This window comes from Leptosomus discolor, chromosome 2, assembly GCF_034619465.1.
Source record: "Leptosomus discolor isolate bLepDis1 chromosome 2, bLepDis1.hap2, whole genome shotgun sequence".
NCBI lineage: Eukaryota > Metazoa > Chordata > Aves > Leptosomiformes > Leptosomidae > Leptosomus > Leptosomus discolor.
In genome coordinates, this window is record NC_141392.1 from 66,005,444 (window position 1) to 66,030,825 (window position 25,382).

Here is a 25,382-nt window from a genome sequence, read left to right on the forward strand (position 1 = left end):
CGGCAGCTGCCACCTACCGGCTTTCTCCTCCCCCCTGGAGAACGGGAAGCAGCAGAGCTGGCCCATGGCACCGGCCCCTTCCTTGTCTTCCCCGGCCCCTCCGCCGGCGCCTCAAGCCGAAGCCCCAGACCCGCCTGCACCCCGTGAGGAAACTGCTGGTACTGCCCCGGCGGCCAGCGGGAGACCGGGAGAGAGCGGCGGGACCGGCCCGGCCCCGCCCCGCCCCGCCCCGCCCGGGCCCGCCCCTCGGCTCCGCTCCGCTCCGCTCCGGCTCCCCCAGCCCCAGCCCGCGCCCCGGCAGCGCCGGCCCGCCGGGTACGGGCGAGCGCTCGCCCCCTGCGCTTTCCTCCCCGCCGTGCCGTTCGTGTGACACGGCCGCCCGATCGTCCCTTTCGCGTCCTTACGCCACAGGAGGGAGGGGCGCGTAAAAAAACCGGCACCGTGCGGGCACCTTAAACAAGGCACCCGGCGGTCCGAAAGCTGCCACCGCAGCTCCCCTCCTCTTCACAAAAGTGTGCTGAGAAAGGCGAGAAAATAGGTCTAACTATATGTATTAAGTATGTATACTTAGTAAATGGGCTCTCCTTCTTTCCTCCAGAAGCAAAAATGAGGTTATGACACTAAGCAAGGAAAAAAGCTGCTGGAGGAGCAGCAGCCCTGGCAAGGGCTGGCAGCCCTGTGATCCAGTGAAGAGGTGCTGGGATGCAAACTGGGATTACTGCCCTCGGTTCCGCGGGCTTTCACTCCCGAGGTCGGTGGGAATAGAGCTGGTCACCTTCACTCCAGGTGACCGGCCTTCCTTCTCAACAGGGCGTGTATTACAAGTGTGGGTGACGAAGGTCACTTGATGGATGTAATAAACTTAGGTTCTTCTAAGGTAATATAACTAACGATATGCAACACCAGTAAAGAGTAAGTTAGTGATTAAAGATGAAATATAGTCAAAGACAGTCCTACAGGGATTAGTACCAGTCCCAACATTACTCAACCAGTCATTAGTGACTTGAAAGTCAATAAGTAATAAAACACCTAAGAGTGGAAGTTTGGCATACACAGCGAGCCAGGACAGTAAATAAGCACAGCCTGTATGGCTTTGGCAGACCGAGTCATCCAAAGTATGTAAATAAAACCAAACACAAAGACGTATATTTTGTTTAAGTGTTCTTGCGTTCACCAGAACCAAACCCACCCGGCTTCCTACCAGTTTTGTCTTGTGGCTCATGGAATTTTTAAAGGAATTAGACAAACACTATTGGGGTGCTCACACGCTATCAAAGCATCCTTGAGGGTAAGGGTACTGTGAATATCCCAGCTCTTGCTGCAAACGGCTGTCATCACAAAATGTTCTGTTAGACAACAAAGACCGTACATGAGATACGTGGTTGCGAAGTAGCTCTTTGGCGTCCAATGAACTCATATGGAAGACTGACCCCTGGTAAGCCATTCATAATGACAACAGTCCCTGGATGCCCTGTGGCTCTTAAAAGTTGAGCTCATACTGCAATTTTTCCTTCATTGTGGGAATTAATAAAATCCCTCTCTTCTATCTGGATACGTATTTCTGATAACATGCAGATATTTAGTACTTTGAGGCTTCTACATCTGTTTAGTTTACCAGAAATTTGACAACAACTTTTTAAGTTATTGTTGTAATGGGCAGATAACACATGCACATGCACATACACATACACAAAGCATGACCCCACAAGCCTTCTATCATTAGGCTAATAGTGAGGGAACTCAGGTATATATAGACATTGTGGGATTGCAGTCTAGAAAGTCTGCACACAATTTCCTGTCCAGGAGATCCAGGGAAACCACAGTGTTTCACTGAAAGATCATCTGTGTGCACTGGAAAAGCAGCCTTTCATGGCTGCAGCCACTTTGCTTTTGAAAGTCATTTATTTACATTCAGAATGTAAAAAATAATTCAGAAGAAACCATATCCACAAATACTTTCTGTTAAAAGACCTCATCTTGCATACCTCCTCAGGTAATATCTGCAGTCACTGATACATTTTGAGCACCCATGGAATATAACAGAGAGCCTGTGATAGGAATGGTTTGTAACATTTAATATGAATATGACGGATGGATACAGTTTTCCTCATCAGGCCAATAAAATAAATGATAGAGCTTATAATATTTATATTCTAAAGACTAATATTTACAGTTGAAAAATAATTCATTTACCATAAAATGAGGGTATGAATTCTGTTACCATTAACCTGCACTTTTTAAGTCTTCCAGTTCATATGACATCCTTTCCAGAAGACCAAAAATTTAACCAGTGGAAGAAATTCTCCACAAAAATGCCTAGTGCTTCATATTGAAACTACTATTTGATTCACGAAATTATATGTTTGTTTTCCTAGATGTAAGAATCTCAGACTGGAGAATCCTATGAATATTTAATATTTCTTACAGAGATAAGTCAGCTTACCTGAGAAAAACAAGTGTAATATATTTAACATATTTGTATAAGGCACAGGTCCTCATGAAAATAGAACTGTCTTTAAGCTAAGTATTATTCCAAAACCAAAATGCATTAAAGTAAGGTTGCCAGGTTGTATTTTTTTTTATTCTTTTCTATCACTACTCTGTTATTAACAACAATTAAATCATCTACTGTTTGAAGAATTATTATCTCCCAGTAGCAGAAACAAAACATCAGGATGGTATACAAGTTTTAAAAATAACCGTAACAGTTATTAAGTTCTATATTCATAGAAATCATTTCAGCTGTGCAGTTGCCTCACTTGAGGAGATGCTGTCAGCCTAACCAAGAGCAGAAAGATAAAAACATGACCCATATTCTACAACGTAAGTGAATTAAACATGAATACTACAGGGCGTAAGTGAAGGCAGTCATCAAAGCACAGAGAGACTGTTTTCAAGAGTAAGCAGTATCTTCCATTCTGCTCAGGATCAAAACAAGAACACGGGCAACATTTTAGGCAAGGAAATAAATATTCTCCACCAGGGAAAGTTAAAAAAAAATCAGAAATGTTCAAGTAATACACCAAACAAGAACATACATTTTCCAGTTTTAGGTAGGTATAACCTCCTTCTATATATACAGATCGCATCTATGTAGTACCGAAACGAACACAAAACTCCCGTCGTCTTTTGACAAGCATGTTTAACAAAGCAGCATATGAAGCACAAAGTCCTCTTGTATTTAAAACCAAGCATCCTTCTGTTAAAACATGCAATAACTCTAGTTCTTACTGATGGCTTTCTAAGCAGTCCTGGCAATCCACGGATGTCAGGCTGACAATACTCTATTAAGCAATTCTGGAATAGTCACAACCAGTGACAGACCTCTTTCAACCACCTACAAGCCATCTTTTAGCCAAAACTAACAAAGCACATAAGCACAAATGTGGATACAGAGAAGAAACAGAGGATTCAAGGAGGGGCCTGGCCTTTTAACGCTGGCCAGATCAGTGTATGTGCTCTAAATTGCAAGATGAGGGTAGGGACCGCGAAGTCAACTAAAACCTCCAGAGCTGGATATGGTCCATCTTAAGTATTTAGGCATATATTCACTAACGAAAGTGGGCCTGATCGCATTTTTGGTGCTTTGCTAGTTCAAGGCCTGTAGTTTGTTCTGGTTTGGTATCTCTTGAAATTTTGGTGGGATATACAAAGCACATTTTGACAGAAGTTACAGCATAGCAGCAAAGCTTTCAGCTGTTTCAGGCACATAACTGTGACTAGATATAGAATTATAATAACTCCAGCCTAAACAGCCAAATTATTATTAAAAATTAACGAGCCCCAGAAGACACTGGTATGTATTTTGTTGGGAGGCAGGGATGCTGGAGGCACCTTGGGATTGAAACTCAGGGGTGGAATTTTTCCAGGTGAGGAATGGCAAGGTGCCATCCTTTATCAAATATGGTTGCCTAGAGTAGCCAAGACAAACTGACGCAAAACCAGCAAACAGAACTGCTGACCTCCACCAAGCAGAAATTACAATGTTGAATATTGGAAAGTGTCTCTCTTCAGAGCAGATAAAGACTAAGAAACTAAAATGTATTCATTCTAAGCAGAGGCAATTTCAGCCTTCTTAATGCTCCTGAATACTGTTCAGCTGATCCAGAAGGAACCTAGCAAAGCTTTTTTTAGATGATGCTTGTCGTGCAAATTATGTAAAAAGTGGGTGAGGAAGAAAAGCTGATCTGCATTTCAACTTAAAAGTATTTCTGCACTCAGAACCTAAGCTGTTCCCAAGCCTGTGTATATAAACACACACACAGACAGAGTGCAGAAGACCGTGTATCACCGTAAGTGTTGTTTTGGGAGACCCTACCAAATCAGAATTACAATCCCCATTTAGAAGAAAAACCAGGGATAAACAAATCTCTGTTGGACTTCCCAAAATGCAAACATTTTCCTACTGTGTTTGACACCGCAGACTCTGCTGCCATTTCTTTCTGATACTTGGTTTATAACGCAAGGTGTAATTCTACCAAATTTTCAATTGCATCCTTTTGAAAACACTTCCAATTCAATTTTTCTGGAGAAAAAACTTAAATGACTAGACTAAATCACAGTATTTGATTTTCTTATTCTTCAATGGCTTAAGAATATTCCTAGAAACATGTACTATAAAGAAAAAAAAAATTATACTGAGTGGGCATTTGCATTCTAAATCAGAAGTGCCTATTTTAGCTATGCTTTTTAAAACCACATTAAAATACTTCCAGGGAAATCTCACCGCTAGTATGTGTTTTACAACACTGCCTTCTAGAGAGAGAATCTTGCTCCTATTCACTGTAAATCACTGTTGCTGTGAGTTCCATTTGCTGAACGCACTGTACCTTTTCAGCAAAGGCTGGGATGCCAGCCACAGATACGCCTGCCTTCTATTTTAAGTGCAACCTCAGGGCAAGGCTCAAGACCAAATCTGCCAACTGTCCAGACTGTTTACCCTCAGGAATGCATTCAGAGCCGTGTTTAGAATAAGCCACACAGCACCTCTGGGTGAAAGCCCCAAATAAATTGAAGTTCTGCAGAGTACTCGTGGCACCCTCCTTTGCAGAGTGGATGTGTCTATCTGTGTCATGTACGTCCTGAGGTATCCCATCTATTCCCGCAGTGATTTTGCCTGTACGAGATGGACTTCATATCAGATGCCAGCATACAAGAATGGGTCCCCCTTGACATATGAGACTTGTAGATAAGCCCCAACACAATGACAATGTGAAAAGCTGGGGCAAGGTACACCTCAAACTTCAGGGTCTTCCTAAAGTTCAACTTACAAGCCCAAGCCTCTGACATCTATCAAGCATTCGTTTAATTCAATACTCAGCTAGTTCCTCCTATTGTGGAAAATAAAGATTGAGGAATGTACAAAATCGGGGAACCAAAAACTGAAGGACATGTTCATTATTATGGGGGGAAACCCCTCCGAAGTCACAAAAAGAAATTGAATCTCCTACCGTAATACAAATTATTAAATGCCACATTTGAAAAAACAGTGCAATTTAAGTCAAAGCAAAAATTTTGGTACTTATATACTTTTTCCTTCTAAAATTTAAAAGGTGAACTGAACAGTTGAAATATTGAGGCTTGAGAAGAGTTACGTTCAGAGCCTCACAGTCTCTCAATGATTCTGCCAAGCAGTAAGTAGCCAGAGACAGGTGTCATTGTCCAGTGATGGTTTACTGAGAGTTAACCTGACTGTGAGGACATCAAAAAAATTTAAAGGAGAATATAAAAACTTTCCCTTACTTTCAGCTTAATTACTATACTAGAATAATGTATTTTTTTCCTTACATGTACAAAAACTGAACAAGAGAAAGACGTGGCAGTGGCAAGGCTCTAATGACTATGTTCTGGTACCTAAATTGGCAAACTTTAATTTTCAACAAATTCTCACTTCGCTGTTTGCCTTTTTTTTTAAGAAGACTTTCATTTTTTGCCCAAATGTTGTTTTGAATATTTTCTTTACTTTCCTGATTACATTTAGCATTTTTAAATGCTTATTTTGAAGCACAAGAAAACCTGGCTACCAAAAAAAAAGAAGTTGGAGGTCTGTTCTTGTACTTCTTTTCCTTGTTCTCCATTCAAATATACAAATTTTTACATTTAAAATAAAATGCAATATGAACACAGCACAGTGAGATATTTTTTGCAATGTACATATATTATCGACGACATTATGTTAAAACTTGCTTTCTGGCACACTGAGTGTTGTGCACAGCCTAGAAGAACAATTTTTGTTAAAAAAAAAGAACATTAATTTTCCACTAGAACATGCAAATTGAATAAACTTTTTAAAAAGGCAAGAAAAAAATAAAATAAATAGTGACTACTAATACTCTTCCCATTCAAAGTTTGTCAAGAAAGTCAGTGAAATGCACTGACACTATATCACAGTTTTGTCCATCAGATCTGCTAATGCCACTGACCCCAGTCAGTATTTTATCGCTGATGTTTTGCTCTTCATTATGGTTCTATACTAGAATTCTTCTGGGATTTGGAACACATCTATAAATAGGCTCACTGAACGTGCCCAAACTTTAGCTGGCATACGGTTGCACAGTGAGGCCCTGATTACAGCCCCCTTTCCATTCCTGTTGTAACACTCCTCAGTATTGCCATTTTTCCCTGATCTCCCACATCTGGAGCTCCAGAGCCCAGATTTGTTAACTTTATGAGAATATTATGAAGTTCCTTTTCTCCTGCTTGTTAAAACTGCTGGTAAGAATGCAAGTCAGGACAGAGTTGAGATTTAAGGTAGTCCTTTCTGAAAAATTTTCATTTAAGAGGTACTTGACAGCACAGCAGCAGAAGGCTCTTTAAATATGTATTTTAGAGTCTGAAGAAAAAGCAAATGTTGAATAGACAGATGCCCTATGCTCTTTGAAGTTCTGGAAATCAGCAGTAATAGGTTATTTCTACTGACTTTCCGGTGAGAACATAACCCCAGCATTTTAGGTAATTTTTCATTTTTTTGCCATATTACTTTAGTATGCCACTGAAAATACGGTGTTTGGTGCTGTGCAAATAAATACTTAGCATTAAAGAACAGAAATGAAGGAACCAATGCTAGTTACTGTGCATTACTGCTATGTTTTTAAGGCACAGGAGGAAAAAAGTAAAGTAGCATAAAGTCAGCACAGGAATCCATGCAAAACTTACACTTAAAACCCCACAATTAATAAGGTTTTGATGTTGTCAGCTGATAGCACTTGCTAGATTGCTGCACCTTAATGTGGTTCACTGAAATCTGCCTGTGTACTCTCTTTTGCTTTAGTAAACTGTATAGCTAACCAAGGAACACACCTTAACCAATCTGTTTGTTCAGATTATAAAGAAAAAAATATTCTGAAAGAAAAGGATTAACCCTTGACTCCCTTTCCTTTGCAATAACACATTTCACCTCAAAGCCTTCCAGAAAAGGAATCTCTAGATTTGAATATATCCTTAAACACATCCTTTTCTTTCACAGCCAACAGGCCTTGGAAAAGATCAGCCACAGTGGGAAGAAATCCGTGAATGGAGCAGGGAAAAAGAAGAATGCTCTGACCAGTGACCAGGTTCAGTACACAGAATCCTCAATTTTAAGTGCTTGACTGGTGCACACATACAAAATGTGCATGAAGTCAGACATGCAGATTGATGCCCAGAGGAATTCTAGCTTCCTCCATGCCAATCAGACGGGAAAGCAGCTAAGTCTTCTAAGCAGTTAACTCTTCACCACTGCCAGGGCTTTGACCACCGGCAGCAAGCAAAGCATCCTTGTTCCATGCCTGCACCATGCACCTGCAAGACTCCATGGGAACATCATCTTTTCAGCCCACCTAAGCCCATTCAGCCCGGCACAGGGCCAGGTGAGCTAACAGCCCATGCTACAGCAAGAGATTAAGCTGGACTATGGAACCAGCTCTGGTTTTATACTTCCTGCAGCTTCAACAGCTATTTTACAGAAATTTAGCAGTCTCCACCTTGAGTTTCAAACAGAAATCAAGTACGGACCCTTCAGGCTGCCCTCTGGTTTAAATTGTTTTTTCTGATTCATGTGCAGCACCATGGCTTTCATTTCAGATGCACAATGTAATTTAAAGCAGTATGTACAACGGTAAGCCCCTATCTATGCCAGTTAAAACTGATACATGGAGTACAATCTTTTGCAGATAGCAAACGTACTAAACTGTTAAGTTAGCTAACCAGTTAAACCAATCTTATTTCAGGAACAACTTTGCTCTCTGTCCTTCCTAAAAAGACAGAAATGGTGCAATGGAAAATATTTCAGGATCTAGCCCGCATATTCTAGAACACTGTAAACATTTAGTCTAGCAATCACTTATTGAGTATAATTTTTAAAAGCTGTTTCTTTGCTTTTATAATTTTTTTTCTTGCTGTTTACACTGTGAAAAGGAAGGGGGAAATGGCATGAAATTTCAAATGTTCTTTCTCACAAACAGGCATAAAAAATGCATTCATTATTAATGTATCTGTGCAGCAAGTGTACTGAATAACCTGCATTTACCACTTGGAGGTGACCCCTTAGCATATGGTCTACCAACACATCACAAACACAAAAGGACTAAAAGCTGGGTAAGTGTTGCTGTAATTCTAACTAACAGGTATTACGTTGCCACAGCTGCCTGTGTGTGTGAATCTACCGGATTCATCATCATGAAGTGCCAGATAGTCTCTACTAAAAGATCAGGACAAGCAGTAACACTGACTCATTCCCTATGGTATTCTGCTCCAAGGTTTTCTTGAGACCAAAGCAGAAAGCTCATTCTAAATGAAAATGAAAGGAGAACTGGGAATGCCAGCCAGCTTTTGCTTTCTCAGATGACTGTGAACTAAACTCCTTTTGGTTAGTCATACACAGATTCTTGTTATTCCCTTCATACATTCTTCTCAGAAAAACCTAAGTAACACAAAAACCATGTTCTGCCCCAAAGTCAACAGAAACTTCTGCTGGAACCCAGCCATTCTTCTGCTACAGATTAACAGCCTCCTAATTTTAATATTCATTTAAACAAATAGTTCTGCCATTTGGCCTCCAATTACAGATAAGATAAAATAATAGAGTTCATTAAAATAATGTAAACTTAATTATATTACTTACCCAAGAGACTCAAACATTAACAGAATATACTTACAGACTTAAAATTAAAATACATGCATTTTCAAATAAACTCAAATCACTAATTTATTTTGTAAATCATTATGAAAAAAGTTAATCTGAATGTTATGTATACCTGGAAGAAGTAAAAAATAAAGTAAGAACAAGTGAGGCAAAGCTTGTGCATTATGATTTTCTATGACATTTCTATAAAAAGTTGTAGAAGTGATATCTACTTAATATAAAGTTGGTAACATTGAAAGTGCATAATCTGAAAGTCCTCCTAGAAACTTACGGAGTCAACAGCGAGCTAACAGCTAGGAGTGATTTACTGGAAGGTTCTCAAAAAAAGCCAGCTAGCACTACACCTAGAAGACTTCTTTGTATCTTCACCTAGAAACACGCTTTTTGGCTTTTAATCTCAGTTTTTAAGATTGATAACTATGAGAGAAGTGTGTTCTGGAATTTTAGTTTCATATATGAACACCTATCCTATTTGTACAAAAATTATACCATTTGGAGAAAAATATTTTCATTCTTAAAAAGGAATTCAAGAATTGGGAGCTTGGACTGACATTCCTGTATTAACCAAGTACAACATAAGTGAGTGGGCATTCCTACATATTTCTTTACTCCAAGGACACAGTCATATTTATAAAGGTCAGAAAAAAGGGAATGTGATTCTGCATTTGCTGTCAGAACAAGGAGAGGATACAGTATCTACTAAGTGAAATAAATGCTTTCTCCCTTCCTCAATGTATTGAAAAATACGTCTTTACAAAATTTATAAACATGCTTTAAAAGAAGTAAAATGGTTTCCTTTGTTTGCTCTGGATTCTGTTTATTTCCACAAAATTTCTGTGTACTGTACAAACTGCCACTGTGTCTCCCTCCTAGAGAAGGGAAAGGAACATTTGTTTTCATCCTTAGCAATGATAAATATGTTTTGGAGATTGGCGAAATCACCTTCGGTATCTGCTCTGATTTTCAAATTGCTGGTTTATGCTAATTGATAAAATAGGATTTAGCTATTTATTTTAATTACAATGTTAAACACAAACTTTTTATTTAAGTGCTAATGAAGCTTTTATGTAAGCATGCAAAAGATAACATAGCTTGAAAAATAAGCTCACACACAAAAGATAACAACATGCAACGGACATTCATAAACACGTCAGTGTATGAGACTCTCCAAACCATTTGCAAAGAAAAGGAACATTTCAATGAATAATGTACTAACAATACATAAGAAAACGAACATCTGGGCTTTACTCAGTCCAAAGCCTATCATGGGGAACCTACTGTGCAACTGGTAGGAAGCAGCTTTGATATATGTCAAGTTACCATACGAGTTCCATAGTCAAAGGCTGTCCAAACCCACATTTATTCACTGCTTTTCTGGTGTGCTTTTTCTTAACCTCCTCCATGCGAACACCACCCACTGCTGTGGCTAACTGATTAAAAGGTTTCCAGCAAGAAAAGAGCTGCTTAAAAGGAACGTTTTGCATTACTTCACAGTAAAGTATATACCAGGAGTTATGCTATGTAGACATACGCTATGTATGCATGTGCATATACACAACCACGCAAACACACACAGACATATATATATATATATATCAACTCTACATACTGATAATTTGTCTCTAATGAACATAAAAAAAGACACCACCAAATACAGCATTTACACAGGAGTGATGTCTGCATCAAAAAACTGAATAAAACCCATATATGGCACTATTGTCCAGCAGTACAAGTAGTCGTGTTCAGAACTCGTGTTCAGTAGCTCCATTTGAACAGCCTGGGCTCCACCTGCTCAGGATCCAGAAACTGGACACTCCCTTTCCTAAATCAGCCACAAGACTGAGAGTCCAGTGGACATTTAAACATTGTGCCTGTGACCTCCATAAGAGTAGACACTCCTGGAAAGAGTCACAGGAATATAGAATCTGACTTGGGGCAGGGGATCGCTCCTTCTTTGGCCCTATGAGGTCTGAATTCTCTGCTACTCTGTAGAAGCTCCTTGAAGAACACAGGAGCATCATTCAGCTTCCATTCTAAGCTGCCAGTTGTGGCTTTTACAGCCTTCAGGGTCTTGAACCCCCCCAAGCTGGGGGAAGAAAAAACCCCTAATGTCCAATTTGAGTGGGAATTGTAACCAAACTGGGTATCTAACAAACACTTCCTCTTTAAAATAAAGTGAAACCAGATTTAAGTACCCATGTATCATCAGCAGAGGATACTGGGCTTTGGATCCCTTTAAAGTGAGAAGCCTCACTCAAAAATCAAAGACAGAGAGGTGTTTACACAGTTCTTTGTTGGGTGTTTCCCACTGGCTTGTTCAATGCAGCACTCAGTTCAGCCTGCAATTTCTTGACTCTGCTCTGAGATACTGGGCTCTGCACGCAACTAGAAATGGAGGCATCTCATTCTGGGGCCAAATTCCTACAAAAGATACTCACCTAAAACCTTTCTTTGACTTGTAAGTGTTGTTTATACACAAAGATATATTACAAACCCCTCCTTTAATATAAACCTGCAGGACTCGGCAACACAATACACCTATCAAATGCACCTTTCAGTCAGGTAGATAACATACATTCAGTCTACGTGTTACATTTCATGGCGCAAAAGACGGTGAACTGGGACTGTGGACCAAAATCTGTTTGGAAAACAGCCCATATGAGAGAGATTGTAGAGAGAATTCTTATCGTAATTGCACTAATAGCACAAAGTTATTAATATAATAGCACTGACGGACTATTACATTTGAATTCGCACAAGTGTAAATTTACATTGAAAAAATGTATACACGTGACAGAATGCAACCCCTTACAGATTCTTCCATTAAATTAAATAAGGCAATGAAGACAAAAGTGTTCAAATAAAAAGGCAACAGTCAGAACAGCTACTGCTACAAAAGAAAAACTCATTGAATATATGCAGCTGACTAATTCCATGTATTTGAGCATTGCAACTCATCTAGAGTGTAGATAAGAGGGATGCTAAGTAGAAACTCAAAAATACTCACATACTCAAAAATATTTTGTACTTCACTATTGCACTCTACTGTATAATTCTTACTTTATAATCTACCCTACTACAGAGTAATATTCTCCCAAAATAATGTTCTTTTCCACAGAATTTCAATACATAAGCCTCACCACCACTGGCCCTGTACCACTGAAGTCCTAGACTGAGAAAGAATTGAAGAAAAGGACGGAAAGTGATTGCGCAGTTTAAAATTGAAAGGGCAGATAAACAATCAGAAAGAACTCAATTTTTAAAACCTCTTATCCCTCGTTCCTCATAACCAACCTGAATTACAGCATCATGGTGAAAATTGGTCATAAAAGCCAAAAAAGGCCTCATGCTACAGAGAAGCAGTAAAAATACAGATGATTCTTTATCAGGAAATTATTTACAATAGTTTAAAAATAACAAAGGCATTAGGATTTACACATCTGTATTTCAAATTACAGACTTAGGTTTACTTTGAAATACATGTTTGTTATGCCTATATAGAAAGAACTGTACTATAATATTTTAAACTCCATTTGGAGAAACAGTATGCCTTCATGTGTTTTGTGTTCTTCAAAATTAAGAAAAAACTATCCCCAAGAATATAAATAACCACTAAGTACATTCAAACCAATCCAGGTAATGAATTATGAAGAAAGATAAACAAGATGTTCTGTATATTTCTGAAAAGAAAAAAATATATATGAGCAGCTCTGACTACATAACTAGGTAACTGTAAGACAACTGGAAGATGTAAATGACTGAGGTAACAGCTAAGCTGGATTACGGATAATAATTGAGATATTTGGAGATTAGCTTCTCTACTTCTTGGGTAATATGTCAGGAAAGGTAATTACAATGTATAGAAAACAGAATTCACCAATAATAAAGGTAACAAAGGATTCAACATATGCTTCTAAAAGAGTACATCCATAAGTAGGTATATTTGCCATGTAAAATAATGATTATTTTTACTTGCTTTCATGTGAAAATAACATTTCTAACATTAAAGATACACTAACAAGTCTCCTCTTCTGCCAAAGGTTGTACAACATCCTAATCAAGTGATGTAAATTTTTAACTTCCAATGTGTTTTCTGTTTGCAACATGATAGATAGGAATGGGGAAGGAAAACTATAGGCTTGCCTGCATGTGAAAGATAAGACAGATTAACACTGGCTGGGAATTTTAAAGAACTGAGAGCTGTTTCTGAATAATTCCATATGTGAACACTCTTACTTTGGAATAAGAGTGCTTTGTTCCTGTTCAGCTTGACCCACTTTCCAAGTGTATTTAATTAGGAACAGTTTTATGTGTAAGAAAGCCTTTTGTTTGTTCTCTTGATTAAAGCAATAAAGTTCAGTATCTAGGGTTTCTGATTCAAAAACATCTCAAACATTTAAAAAACCAAAACAAAACCAAACCAAAAAAACCCCAAACAAACCAAAAAAAACACACAAAAAACCAAGCTATAGGAACAATGCCTAGGTATTAAAATGCAATTGTGGCATTTTCACTCTTTCCCTAATTGATTTCAAAGTCAAAAGGTTTTTTAAACAGTCTTCAGTCAGCAATTACTTTCTGCTGTAATCTGTAGGCTGTGGATGGTTACTCAGAATTCTTTAAGACAAATCTGCTCTTTGCAAAACACGAAGTTACAGCAGAGATTTTTAAAAATATATGCCAAAGGGTCAATGGTAGTGTCTCAGCACTTCAGATATAAAGCTACTTACCTAAAGTAAAACCATGCAGTCTAGAGAGGACAAGAGCTCACTCTTCCTACACTGATAGGTGACTCAAATCCAGGTGAACAGAATCTGTGGTGCCAACTCAAGCTGTCAAGCTCAGCACTGTCTCAACCACATATACCCAGATACCTACTCAGAATGCAAGCGGTGTGAATTCACATTGACTCAGAAAATACAGTGTAGACATGTTTAGAAACTTGAAAAATTGGAACCCTAACTCCAGGTGTCTGTAAGTATGTCTAATAAGTATGAGTATGCATGTATGTTTGACCTAGGCCTGGTACCACAGCTTTGGCCACGTAAGTCTCCTGACCTACTGATGCCTGTGTAGAAACTAGTACATAGCTAAACACCATAGCATCAGCCTAGAGATGGCAGTCAACACTTGAGAAGCAGGAAGAACGGCTTCATTAAACATTGTCATCTCCACCTGACCCTGAGTGCTCCTTGTCGGTTCCACAGCACAAGAAAGTGGGGTAACTTAAACCACTAAAGCAATATCAGACAGTTTATGTCATGAGTGGTTAACAATGGAACAGATAAGGAATGTTCACACAGCATGAAAGGCAGTGCAAAAAGTTATTTATTATTGGCTGTAAATGGCAAGGTTTGGCCCTGTTCTGCCTACAGTGGTTCTATTCTAACCCACATGCCCCTGCTGTGTGGCAGGGGGATTAAGCCCAATGCTGGACTGTCCCCAGCCCGATGGCTGACAAATAGGGGCCCACATGCAGACTCAGACATGCTTCACTAAGAAGAAATGGAAACTCTTCACATATGTGACAAAACATGTGTATGAATTGTGTGTTGCACCCTCCTAGAAAGTTCTCCATACAGCATGAGTGACACCTTCCAACTGTTTGTACCCAAGAAATCTTGCTCTTACATTCTACAGCTTCCATAAGAAGCACTGCACTGCTGCTTTCTAGAAAACAAGAAATGGTACTATATGCCACATTAACAATGCTTCTTTGATATCTGTCACATTTTATCTTGAAATTATTTCCACTGAAAAGAAACCACTTTTACAAATACTAGGGGCTTCAAAAATATTTCATGTACAGTCTAAAATAAGAAAACTACTGGAAAGGAAATTATCACCTGTTCCTATTCATTGCTGAGTACTGTTCTGCAAGAGAAATGTACGTTGTGGTATTAAGCAAAATAACTACATTTTTATGTCAGTGTTTGTATTATCCCTGAAGTACAGATCTTTACTGATCTGCAACCATGTCTTATTTTAGAATACCTCACAGGGATTAGGCAGGAAGCACAGTACACTTTGTCTTTGTAACCATGCAAGCACACTGGATAAGCTCTTCAGATCTACACTAACCATCAACAATTGAAAAATTGTGACATCTGGACAATGGAAAACTGTCCTTCCAACTACTGAAAACCACTCCTCACAGGAACTGCAGAAGAGCTTAATTCAGTTATAGTCAATCAAACATACCTTCTGTTTGATGTTAAGACTATACAATAAATAGATACCAACAGAAGCAACATCCTAGCTAGGAAAACTTTAAGAATAAAAAGTAATTATCTTTTACTGATCTATTGAAAGAAAGAATATTACATGTTTAATTTATTCCTAACCTCCTAGGCGGTCTGTTTGCTTTTTTGCAATTAACATTTCTTGAAATTAATACTTTACCTATTTTTAACGTATTTTTAATGTATTACATTTATGAATAAATCAGTTGGATATCAAAGTCTGCTTGAGGAAAAATGTCTTTAAAGAAGAAATACTTAAGATACAAAAAAGTTGCTGGACCTTATCAAATCGTATTTTATAGCATACTATGTTATGTTGCAAAAAATCAATTCTGTCTTTTTTATATACTCAACTAAATTTTCAGTCATGACTCACATTCTTACTGATGTCAAATATGCTTTCGTGTTTTCCTGACAGATTTACTTAACCAGTTTTATCTCATTGTCTGCACATATTTTCGAAAGTCATTTGTGGAAAATCTTATTTTCACTTATTTTCAACTACTGATAAGAGCTCTGGCATGACAACAGCCTTTTGAATAGAATTACATTACAGTATTTTTAAAAGATAATTGCAGAAATGACCCTGTACAATAAAGCAAATACTACATACTTCATAATCACAGAATCACGAATCACAGAAGATGAGAAGGTTTTACTAACTTTCAGTATTAGGAGATGAATGATTGAATTTTAAACATCATGTTCCTGTCTTTAAAGCTCTCTGCCACTTTCTAATGAAAAGATTGTTACACATTTCCCTACATTAAAGCTCAAGGTCAGGGACATTAGAATTTGCCCTCAAGATAATGAAATATTATTCTGAAATGAAAATTTTCACTTTCAAACCATATTTACATAGCTTCTTTCCCTCTCAATCAGCTTGTTCTCCTCCTTATCCACACACACAATGTACCTAATACAGATTTTAAGTTATAACTGGTATTACAAAATTAATATAAAAATGCCATCTCATGATGAAAAATGCTCTACTAACAGTCAAATGTTTCAATAGCAGAAAATTGCCAAATACAGAAGAAAGTGCCCAGTGTAGCGATACAAGATGAGATATGTCGTTAGAGCTAAAGAGAACATCCAGCGAGTTTTAAAGCAAGACTAGTGACAAGGAATCAATAGGGGGCCACTCTGTTCTCAGTAGTGAATAGAAAATATTTGATGTGTGTAAGAAACCACTGGACTGCCACTTTCTAATCATGTCCATGAAAAGCTTGGCTTCTAGGTTAATAACTAAAATCTGAGTGTTTCTCTGCCATGTTTAAAAGAATCATTTTTATAAGTCAGTATTCTACCACATGCCTCTGCTAAGAAATAGTGCTTTAGGAAAAGACTTTATTGATTGGCACGTAATACCTGTTGCTTTTTATGTAGGCAAAGAGTTATTAAGCATACCGCATGCACAAAATTGCAGCAACTGTGGATAAACTCAACACAAACAGTGAACTAATGACTGATTTCTAATGTTAGGAAATAGCCCCTGGGAAGCCGCCCAAGACATTTTTATCCAAAAGCAGTATGACTACCGTATTATTAATTAAAATTTGGGAAGAATGCCATAGATATGCAAGAAACTCAAGAGCGGTTACTCAGAACCCAATAGAGTGGAGAAAGTAGAAGCTAGCCTACAAATACACTATCAAGGAAAGAAAAATTAAGAAGGGAAAGAAACAGACCTAGGGATATTTTGAAATTACAGAAGAAAAAGAAAAAAAGGAAGGACAGATAACAGATAAAATCAAAGAATGGTTCATTATTTCAGGAGATTCACTGTCATGCAAGTAAAAGGAGAGTAAAAGAAACCAACATAAGATACATATAATTTTGCAGGATGTAGAAACTGGACCATTAAAACATCATTTACTTGGTTACCATTGCTGTTTCCAATGTGAGATAATGCTTAATTGCTGTATGAATAAAATGAATTTATGTCAAACCATCTGTAGACAGAGAAGGACGAGAGTATCTCAAGGAGACAAATGCTAGTCTTTCTCTTCATTTAAGCCAGTACCACTTTAAAAAGATTCCTGACAAATTGGGCAAACATCATATTGCAGTATTTGAACTGTATTTGAGTCCTCTTATTCCTTGATGATGAAGGTGAAATATTACTGTATTTTTTGCTTGACACTGTAAGCACATTTTTTAAAAAGAGCAAACTGAGGGATGCCGACAATCTATCAATCCGTTTCCAATTCCTTTATTTTCAGTCTTCTATTTCTTCTCAGTATTATTTTGAGATCACAGAGTGACGTTATCATATCTCTTTTCTGTTTCAAGAACACATGAGTCTCTTCTGTTCTTCTGCTGTAATTCCTTCTTCTTCGTGGGTATCCCCCAAACCTATTGCTGATAAGCCTATCTTCAGTCTGGAGAGCTCTTATAGAAGGTACCACCAGGAGCATCTTGTTCTTTGAGACATGAGTGTTGAGCAGCTGCCTGGCTAACATTGTGAAATGTAATGTGGAAGCACAAACTCCACCACTAAATCCTAACTCAAGGTTATTAAAGCTTAAGTAATTAAAAAGTTACTTAAATGATTCAAATAACCTAACAGCAGCAATCTGCAAGAAAAAATTCTGTTTGTAATGTGTTCCTGTCATAATGTTATTGATCTCCCTCAGAAACGTGAAGCTTACAAATACAATGCATCTTTCTGTCATTTAGTTGAAAATGTGTATCTTTATATACAAGTATACAAAATTAGAAAACAAGCTAATTAACAAATACGAATAACTGTTCAAGTAGTGTATCTTAGATTCATATCTTGCCTATCTTAGATATCTCTTAGATCTTGCCTGTCTCACACACACAGGAAAGATGAACGGCTTTCTGTAGGTGTCTCCCATTTCAGAGAGACTGCAGAAGGTGCCTTGATGACAAGGTCAGACTGGACACCGAACTCGTACACAGAATGATAGAATCATTCAGGTTGGAAAAGACCTTTGAGATCATCAAGTCCAACCACCAACCCTACTCTACCAAGCACACCCCTAAACCATATCTACAAGCACCACATCTAAACGACCTTTAAACACATCAAGAGATGGTGACTCAACCACTTCCCTGGGCAGCCTGTTCCAATGCCTGACAGCCCTTTCCATGAAAAAATTTTTCCTAATGTCCAGCCTAAACCTACCCTGGTGCAGCTTGAGTCCGTTCCCTCTTGTTCTATCATTAATTACCTGTGAGAAGAGACCAGCACCTGCCTCTCTACAACCTCCTCTCAGATAGTCATAGAGAGCAATAAGGTCTCCCCTCAGCCTCCTTTTCTTAAGATTAAATAGCCCCAGTTCCCTCACCCGCTCTTCATAACACTCTCTAGGCCTTTCACCAGCTTTGTTGCCCTTCTCTGCGCTCTCTCCAGCACCTCAATGTCTGTCTTGTATTGAGGTGCCCAGAACTGAACACAGTACTCGAGATGTGGCCTCACCAATGCCCAGTACATAGTTCCACTGAAATGTAAATTGATCTACTAATGCTCTCCTACTTAAAAAGGCATCTGCTTGAGGTATTATTTGAGCAGCAAGGAACATTACCTATTACCATATCATTAAAATAGATGTTTGTAGTCCAGTATTTCAATTTCCATATTGCTACTGCTAGATTGCAAGGTTTAAGGGGAACTGTAACAGCACTTTAACCTCCAACTTGGCATGCATTCCAGATACATGAGTTCTGGCTGTGCAGAAAGTGAGAGTAACCTGCTGGGTGATTCCCACCAAGGAACAGACTTCTTGAAGTTTTTCTACCTCAGAGATATCACAGGGAAAGTCTGATACCAAACTTCTCCTTATTAGCCACTGAAGAGAACCTTATCACAGTTTACAGGCTGAATACAGTTTGGCACGTGATAACTTTCTTTAATGTGTATATAATTTCATTTTACACTATTTTACCATAAACAAATTTTCTTTGAAATCAGTCTGCAAAAATCTTCATGAATGGATCTCGAAAATAGTTAAGTGAAATGCTTAATGCTAAAGGTATATTTATCATAAGAAGATCTACATAATGCTCCCTTTGATGGTCAGAGGGTCTGCTGAACATCTTCACTATGATACAAAGAATTGACTAGTCATTCAGGAGAAGGAGTATATATTGAGAAACTCAACTCATTCCAGCATTCATTGGTCTTCTTTGGGATTAGAGGTGACCTACAACGCTGCCATGAGGTGGGTGGTCTGAAGAAGGACACTTCATTAGCTTGTTGTTTTGTTTGCTTGAAAGAATAAACTGAACTCTACTTTGAGGATGAAGCTTCAACATTATTGTCACTGTCACGTCATATTTTAATTCCGGAATACATATCCTGTGGGGATGACATGTAGATGCAGAGAAATCTTTTGGTGCAGATGTCTGTAGCCTCTGCTGAAGATAGTGGATGCTGCTCTGTGACATATTGTTATAGCCTGTTTACCTGCTGTACATATTGCTGCTGCCCAGCAGGTGTTTCACCTCTACCTTTATTCCTAGCAATCTTTCATGCTTCCCATATTTTAAACATGCTTTTAAAATGTGCAGTTACCAAGATGGTATGTGTTGTGGCACTTAATAGCTATGGTAGTATGCAATTCTTTGTTGTCTACGGATTTCCATTTCTAACATTTGTTCTGTTCCCTTTTTAGATCTTTTCATCTTATTAGATGCATAACACTCAAGTCTGGCCCAAAGTCTAGATAACAAAAAGTAAATACTGGTTTTGTATTTTCTGTGCTCTTCAAGGAAAGAAGATAACTGCTTGAGTACACATACATGTAGAAAGAACTAGAGCTCCATACAGTGTTTTGTCTGTATTAAGTAATTTTCAAATTTCACTATTTCTGATGTATTGATAGCACTGCATTAACTCCCTCCTGGGTTTATTTTAATGTCCTAGCTATCTATAGTTACTCAAAATTCTATTCAAATGACAATTTAAAACGAGTTTTTCAAAATTCATTAAAGTACAGTTTCTTCTTCTCTGAAATTAAAAAATAAGTCATTTAAACACTGTTCCAATATAGCTGTTTTCCTTCTCCTGTTGGCTTTAGATAAATACAAGTTAACATGTACAAAATCAGAAAATTACATGCATGTATTTGAGCAAGATGTACCTATGTCCATATAGGATTGAGAAAGGTGGGGATGATAATACTACACTTTCTTAATGTCATATCAGTGAAGAACATCCAGTCAAATACTATGGCTAGAGAAAGCCAGATGTAGCACCGATGTAAAAATAATTCAGAGGACAATTCTGTTCAGACTATGAAAATGACACTTCCCATAAATTCTTTATGCATCATCACACCAGGACTGAGTTAAAGTCAAACAAGCACCTGATTCTTGCTTTGAATACCAGCTGATTGACTGCTGTTGTAAACCATTTAATGGGACTCATATTCAAAAGACAGCTGAAAGATTGACTGTCTCATTTTAGCATTCTGAGATGTCAGTAACAAGGCAAGTTCAAGAAGAGATATTTAAACAAATGTTTTGAAAAAACATTGTCAATATCTACCAAATGTACTACTAAATAGCTTTTATTTTTAATTAGTTATTTAACAAATTCCTTAATCAGATACATATTCCCAAAGATTCTGTACTTGTGACTAGTGGAGCCTCAGTTTCACCCAAAAGAAAAATTTTATACCATATGAAATGATCTTGTAATTTCTCTTTCTCTAAGTATTTGGATGCACACAAATAATATTTGCAATTGCAAATATGTACAGAAGACATTAGATATCTAGTTATATACACAGATACAAACATAACTAAGAGACATACAACAAGGTAATAAACATGATAATATATTTAGATAGATAGATATGTATAAATACATCTCACTTTGATTTTGACTGCTCTGGATTTTGCGGTAGTGTTGTCACTAATTTAAACGGCAATCCTACACTTTTTTTTCCTCTTTATTCCTTTCGATTTGTTTTGTAACAGCCTACTTAAGGTAAAAAAAAATAAATAAAAGTGGCCCTAAGCGCAAACAAAAACATTAACAGCAATTCGCATTTGCAAAGTGCTTGACAGGTTTAAAGTATTGTATAAGTCTTTAATTGTAAGTCTTCAAAACAGTCCTCAAGACCAGTGAGCACTTCTCTGCAGCACAGAGAAACAAGTTACCACAAAGCAGAAAACAAGTTGTCACCAAAGCGCTACACGGAGCCCTGGAACCAGCACTAACTTAATAGCAGTATCTATGCAAAGCTAGTCCAAACAACAGGACTTTAGAAGTAGTACTGTTAATGAACATCCTTTGACTCTGCCCTGGTTTGGCTGGGATGAAATCACAGTTTCAAGCCAGCCAAGGCAGCTGACCTGAGTTAGCTACAGGGGTAGCCCGTACCATAGTGTCACGGTCATTGTAAAGGGGGAAGGTTGGCTGAGGAGAGGGAGTTCCTGTGGGGTTTCTGCTGGAGTTTCTTCTGCTCCTCCTCTGGCTTCTCCCTGCTCCTGAGGACTGCTCTCCTGTTGATTGTGACCACTGCACGTTCATTTGGCTGAATATAACTTTCTGTACTGTTGTTGGTATTAGTGCTGTTTCATCAAATCTTTTTTCACTTCAACCCATGGGTCTGCTCTCCTTTTCCTCATTCCCTTTTCTGGCTGGTGAGGGGTTGTTAGGCGATAGAGCAATTGTTATAGTTTAGCCCTGAGTACAGGCTAAACGTAGGCAGTCTCCAACACAGTGTTGGTTTATAGCGTTAAGAATGAAACAAACCAGATGTTGAAAAGCAGCTGAGAACCATCAGATAAGGCATGAGGTATAACCTGCCTATTAACCAGGTATAGTTTTTATAATTAAGAAAAAACAACATGTGCTTAGGAAAAATGGAGTATAATGCATTGTTCATGTGTATTTCTGTCAATTATAAGCCTTTGCAAGTTGGATCTTTCCGTCAAAATTAGCTCAACTAGAAGAGGTGCCTGGATTGGAAGTTTTCCTTTTATTTTATGCTCACCATACCTTTAAAGGTTTTGCAGAATTTGGGCTGGATGTGGTACCTTCATAAAGTCTTCATATTCTTGAGATTTCTTAGTCCTTAACGATGTATCTTCATAATAAACAGAAATCTTCATGGTTTTGAGATTTCTTATTACTTAAGGGTAAAGACAGGGTTTTCCTTTAAAACTGTCCACATAAGAAAACACTCCAATAAAGAAGTTTCTATTTAGCTAGGTGGGATGGCAACAGTCTTGGAAGATTTCCCTGATGTTGCATGTTTTGTTCTTTCTGAGGATATGATCAATCCTTGGGCAGGAATATTTTCATTAATAATGCTACTATGCTTTAGAGTGAAAAATATTAGATCCACTGAATAATTTGCTTGTTGGAATGATTTCTGGTCAATTCTTTTTCATTTCTGTTTATTACCAGAAATCTGGAATATGTTGCAAGGTAATGGAAACAAATTTATTGTAGTCTTTAAGCAAGAATTTTATTGTTGAGGCTCCTTAGAAAAGATTTTTCACATTTTTTTTCTTATTAGAGGATCCATACAAGAGCAGATGTTCTCTTTTCCTTAATGAGGTCAAAGGTAAGACTTTGCTTTATTAAGATTTAAGACACTCCATATTCTTGTTGAGATGGAGCTATTGCTCATTGACAAAACACTAATAGTTTTGCTCTATTTCTAAAGCAAAAAGACAAAGTTAAGTCTTCACATGAACTTCTAATATGAATTTCAGTATCCTGTATCTTCCAACACCACTATGCTCAACCTTTGACATGACTGAAGCAAAAAAAGAAAATCCCGAAAACATAAAAACCAAGCTTCACCAGTACAAAGAAGAAAAAAACCCAAAACTGATCTCTAAAGACCATGACCTATTCCCTGATATAAAACTGTCTTTTGAGACTCTCCTCTAACATGGCACATATAAAGAATCAGCCTAATTGGGACAGGTGAAAAAAACCCATTAACAAACTTTGCATTGTGCTGTATTACTACTTGACCATCTTCCTATGTCATCTGATTCCTTAAAGATCTACAGGTGCAGGAATGGTATTTTTAAAGATATTCCCCACACATCACATTCCTAGATTTAAAGGGATGACTGAATTTAAAAAAAAATCCTCAACATTCTCTAGTTATTCCACTTAGAGTGTTTTAACTCATGTTCTTGATATGACTAACAGCAATCCCAAGATCCACTATTGTCTACTGGGAACTAACCATCACAGAGAGGTTTATTGCACAAGCCATTTATCCTATAGTCTCTCAGTCCACAGACCTTCCATGTGTACCACCTGAAGTTCCAGCTAGACACAACTCAGGGCAGAAATGAGAAGACAAGCCATGAATATTAATCACAAGGATGTGAAGCTTCTGTTCAGGTAAAGCAGGAGGACACAACCATGACTTCTAGCACTGTAATGATCTAGGCAAGGTGTCTGTACAATGTTTAAAGTCTTAATGGTACTCTGAACAGTTATTATGAAATGTGTTGTACCACTGAAATTCTCTGTATATGAATACAGTCCAAGTAAGGTCCCACCTCTGCCAAACCAGAGACATTTCACTTAGATGAGCGCAGTAATTATAGATGATCAAAGTTAACTTAAGTCACATAGGCTGTCTTTATAGTCAACAGAGAGATGAGCAGCTCTGCAGAGTGATACATCTCACTTATCATAAACTCTCATTTTAGGATGAGAAATGGAACTGGATTCGGGGGATGGATAATTGAACATAAACTTTAGTTGTCAGGAAGAAGCGCTGCATAGTGCTCCTGCAGAGCCAGGGTTGAAGGACAGACTTCTGTCAGATTCAATGGATATTACTACAAGAATTATCTAACATACACTCCAGAAAAAATGGCTTTTCAGGCATGTAACTTATAGACACAATTAATATAAGAGGAAAATGGAGATGTGCTTACCAAAAACAATAGAGGACTCACAGTAGTAATAACCATTTGGTTGCTTTTTTTTCAACATGGAGCAAAGATCTAGGCGGTGCAGGATTTCATCTCCAAAATAATGGCTTTTAAAATCTTCGTACAGGCTTGAGTCAATTTTTTTCACCTTTAAATAGCAACATAAAATTCAATTAAGCATTCTACTAGAAGACTGACTATTCATATTTATTTCCTATAGCTTTCATTTTAACCAGAGGTATAGTTAGGATGGAAAACTGCTGCAAGATGCAAAAAGAATACTGAAACAATGTGCCCAATCTTCTGTTTTAGTTAAGCGCTGTCTGCTGCAGAACTTAAACAAGGAAATAAGTGTCATTACACCTCCTTTCTACCCCTCCCTCTTCAGTCCTGTAGGAAACAAATTGACATATACAATGCTACAACTGCTTTAACTTCCAATGGTTTGCAACAGTCTTCATGGAACATGTAACTGGAAATTATTCTGGCTGTCATCACTGGGCATGCTACTACAAGGAAGAATCTCAAGTGTTCGTCAAGGGAAGTTTTCTGTGTCTTTAAAGTCACCAAAAAGGAAAATGTGGTTGTATTCAACTAGAACGAGACTTTTTATCTCAGTAAATCTAAAAGTGATTTACAGTATCAGCATCATTATATAGTTTTGCATATACAAAATGGAACATAATAAATATTCTATTAGGCAGTTTTCAGAAAATATAATTTTTGTAGTTATTTTAAGAGTTTGGGGTTCCTCATTCTATAGTAATTTCAATAAAAATAGGTGATCTCTCTAGAAATTCAGTATTTTCTCCTTCAATTTACCTCATAATGATGCTGTTTGCTTTTTAAAAATCGTTACTATATGCTAGGGGATTGTTAGGTGTGACTGCTGCCTCCAGCAGCTCCAGCCCAGGGCTCCCTGGGGACCCAGGGTCTCTGATGGATGTACCTGCTGCTTTCGTGTCCCAGACACACATACACATGGTCCCAGCTGGCTTACACAGGCTGCCACAGACAAGGCGCTGCCTTCAACAGCACCCACATATGTGGCTCACGTGAGACATAAGGGCGGACAGCCCTCAGCAGAGGCAGAAGGTCACTAGTGCAGTTGTGCACATGACTCTGTC

The 25,382-nt window shown here is 38.0% G+C and overlaps 1 protein-coding gene across 1 annotated transcript in view; it reads right to left on the reverse strand.

The window, feature by feature from the left end:
* Positions 1-25,382, reverse strand: part of AKAP7 (A-kinase anchoring protein 7) — an 88,035-nt gene that overhangs the window by 24,384 nt on the left and 38,269 nt on the right. The window contains exon 7 of the mRNA XM_086461229.1: positions 24,259-24,403. Within this exon, the coding sequence (XP_086317355.1) occupies positions 24,259-24,403 (145 nt within the window). The remainder of the gene's footprint in view (positions 1-24,258; positions 24,404-25,382) is intronic.